General features: G+C 54.2%; 1 protein-coding gene across 1 annotated transcript in view; it reads left to right on the forward strand.

Moving 5' to 3' along the window:
• The first annotated feature begins 2,314 nt into the window (after positions 1-2,314).
• Positions 2,315-2,995, forward strand: part of Exoc3l4 (exocyst complex component 3 like 4) — an 8,942-nt gene continuing 8,261 nt past the window's right edge. Inside the window, exon 1 of the mRNA XM_013353616.2 lies at positions 2,315-2,711. Coding sequence (XP_013209070.1) covers positions 2,315-2,711 — 397 coding nt within the window. The remainder of the gene's footprint in view (positions 2,712-2,995) is intronic.

A 2,995-nucleotide genomic window follows, 5' to 3' on the forward strand; every position in this document is an offset into this window, starting at 1 on the left:
ACAGCCAGAGCCAGAGAGGCTGACCGCAGCCAGAGAGGTTGATTGGCGGCCTTGAGGGCCCTATAGTGCAAACCTGGTTTTATATGAGGGTGATTGAGCTGTCTGAGTGAGTCCAAAGACTCCTTATAACCTGCCATGAAATTCACGTGTTCCAGCTGTCCTTCCTTATCCAGAATCTGTCCCCAGACTCCCCTGCAAGGACTGCCAAGTCTGACTCCTGTCTTGGGGTCCTCACAGGGAAAAAAGCTCTTCGGTAGCACCCAGTCCTCTAGTGCTCATGAACACACACTAATCACCCTTTGTCCCTAGCTTCTGGAGAGACCTGGTTGGGCCAGGCTGAATGGCTTGAGGCTGGATCCTTCCCTCTCTAAGCACCCGGTTTCTCAAATGGGGCAGATAAAACTCCCCAACTTTGTTGTCATGGGGATCAGACCTTTGTCAGCACTGAAGTGAACGCACACACAGGTGGGACTTAGTAAACAAAGGGGAACTCTCCCCAGATAAGGCAGGACCCACCTTGTCCTTTCTCAGTACCCCTGAGAGAACACAACAGGCCATCTCCCACACTAGGTGCTGAAGGGCTCCATTGAGAAAGGAGCCAGAGTTTGCTGTGTATGGGTCACATCTGTGTGGAGCTGGGTCCCTGAACTGGGTGCCAGGGCAGGATAATGACCTGTGACCAGGGTGGGGCTGATAAGGCCACAGCCAATCAGACTGAGCCTCTCTCCTTCCTTGAAGCTACTGGCCTCTGGAGCTCCAGAAATGTAGGCCTCAGCTGACTCTGTCAGATACCTTGCTGGAGGGCTAGAGGGTAGGGGCTGGCCCCTGTCCAGCATGCCTTAAGTCCCAGGAAAGCGCAGTTCCTTCCTGACTCACCCAGGGATCTGGCTCTAGCTCCTACCTGGATTTGTCCTGGTATGATGGGGGAGTCCTGAAGAGGGCTGGAAGCTATGCTTCTGCTCGGGCTAGCCTTTCTTCTTTCTTTCTTTCTTTCTTTCTTTCTTTCTTTCTTTCTTTCTTTCTTTTGCTCGGGCTAGCCTTTTTTCTTCTTTCTTTCCTCCTTCCTTCCTTCCTTTCTTAAAGATTTATTTGCTTTATATTATGTGTGTGTGTTTTGCTTGCATGTATGTCTGCATACCATGTGCACGCCTGGTGCCCTTGGAGGTCAGAAGAGCACACTGGTTGCCCTGGAACTGGAGCTACAGATGGTTGTGAGCCACTGTATGGGTGCTGGAAATTGAACCTGGGTCCTCTGTAAGAGGAACTAATACTCTCAACCTTGGGCCATCTTTTCAGCCCAGTCCAGCCCTCTTTTGGTTCAGTTTCTCCAAAGGCATATGGGGAGTTTACTGGCCCAGTACCATCCCCCACCCATGACTAGCTTGCACAATGTGGTGGGCAGAAGGTTCCAGTGGCCAGGAAGGCTGTCTCTTCTCTCCCACCCCTAGCTAAACACACACTCAGAAAGCAAACAGTTAGGCTTTGCTAGCTGGAAGAGAATATGGTGGCAGTGCCTGCCAGCAGCCCGAACAGTGTGTCTCTCATGCTCTTGAGCCCACTACTCACTCCATGGCGTGAAGGTTGGGGGGTTTGCAAGAGGGGGAAGAACAACAGGTAGGAAATGTATTGGGATTCCTCAGCTCCAGGTTAAATATAGACCTGAGGCCCCTCCCACAACCTTCCCTTCAGGCTGTGTGGTGAAGATAAGTGGTTGGGTGCCTGCGGCTAGGGCCCTAGGGCACCATTGTACCCTCCTCCAGCTCCACGGAGTCTCGGAAGGGAATGCTTCTTAAGGAGGTTCCTGTTTGAGCAGAAGTGATCCTGCGTCTTGTGCTGACAGAGGTGAGCCCACATCTCCGGAGGGGCTAAAGTGGGGCAGGGGGAGGAAGGGATGGGGAGAGGTTTTGGCCTTAGAATCTAAAATCCTAGACATCTGGGATGTGGGTACTGGACCCTGCCCTTGTGGGTTGTGGGTTTCCCAGAATGAGTGATCAACATTCCTAATTCAGTGAGAACCGCTCGGGCTCAGTAAAGTGGCCACCTGGGAGAGAGTCTTTGGGGATGGCACCAGGGAGGCAGTTGCTGTCTGCATCTTAGCTCCAGCTGCACTCCAGCCTGCAGAAGGCTCTGGCCAGCCCAGTAGCTGGCAGACATTTCCTTTTCCATAGAAGAAATCAAGCCTTCCTGCACTCCTGGGTCCTACTGAGCCCCAGAGAGCTTCCCTGGGCTTCTGTGTCTTCTTCCTGGGCTGGGCAGCCTCCAGCCCTCTTGAACTGCTTTCTCACACCCCGCCTCCAGCTTTCCTGCTGCCAAGATGCCATTGCCATGGACAGTGACCGCTGGGCCAGAGCTCCAAAGCCCCAAGGAGCCTGGGAAGCCACAGACCCTAGCTCAGGGCACCCGGAAGTCCAACAGTATGAAAGAGCCAAGTATTCACCACGGGGACACTCTGAAACCCAGCCTGAGCACCCTGAAGCGGACCTTCTTCCGGACCAGCCTGCCAGCTTCCACCCACAAACCTAAGGAGGACCAGGGCCTAATCAGGCGAAGTTCCCGCCTGTTCCGATCCTTGAGACGGGCCCTGGATGAAGGCCTAGCTGCTGGGCACCCTCAAGTCCCTGCAGTGACAGAGAAGCCTTCCAGTGTTACTGATGGTATCTGTCGGCAGGCATCCAGGGGGATGGGACCTGAGGATCTGGAACTCCAGGAAGGTAGGGTCTCATACAACAGTGTGAGAGGAAACTGAGGGCAGAGAGGGCCGGGAGCTGAGCCAGGGTGTCCCCACACACCCAAATCCTGCCTTCTGCACCAATTCTTCCAGGATCTAGCAATGGAAATCTAATATACCCACTGGGCAAACAGAAAAGTCAGGCTCAGCCGGGCGGTGGTGGCGCATGCCTGTAATCCCAGCACTCGGGAGGCAGAGGCAGGCGGATCTCTGTGAGTTCGAGGCCAGTCTGGTCTACCAAGGGAGTTCCAGGACAGGCTCCAAAGC

Source organism: Microtus ochrogaster, chromosome 1 (genome assembly GCF_000317375.1).
Source record: "Microtus ochrogaster isolate Prairie Vole_2 chromosome 1, MicOch1.0, whole genome shotgun sequence".
In the NCBI taxonomy this organism is placed as follows: Eukaryota; Metazoa; Chordata; class Mammalia; order Rodentia; family Cricetidae; genus Microtus; species Microtus ochrogaster.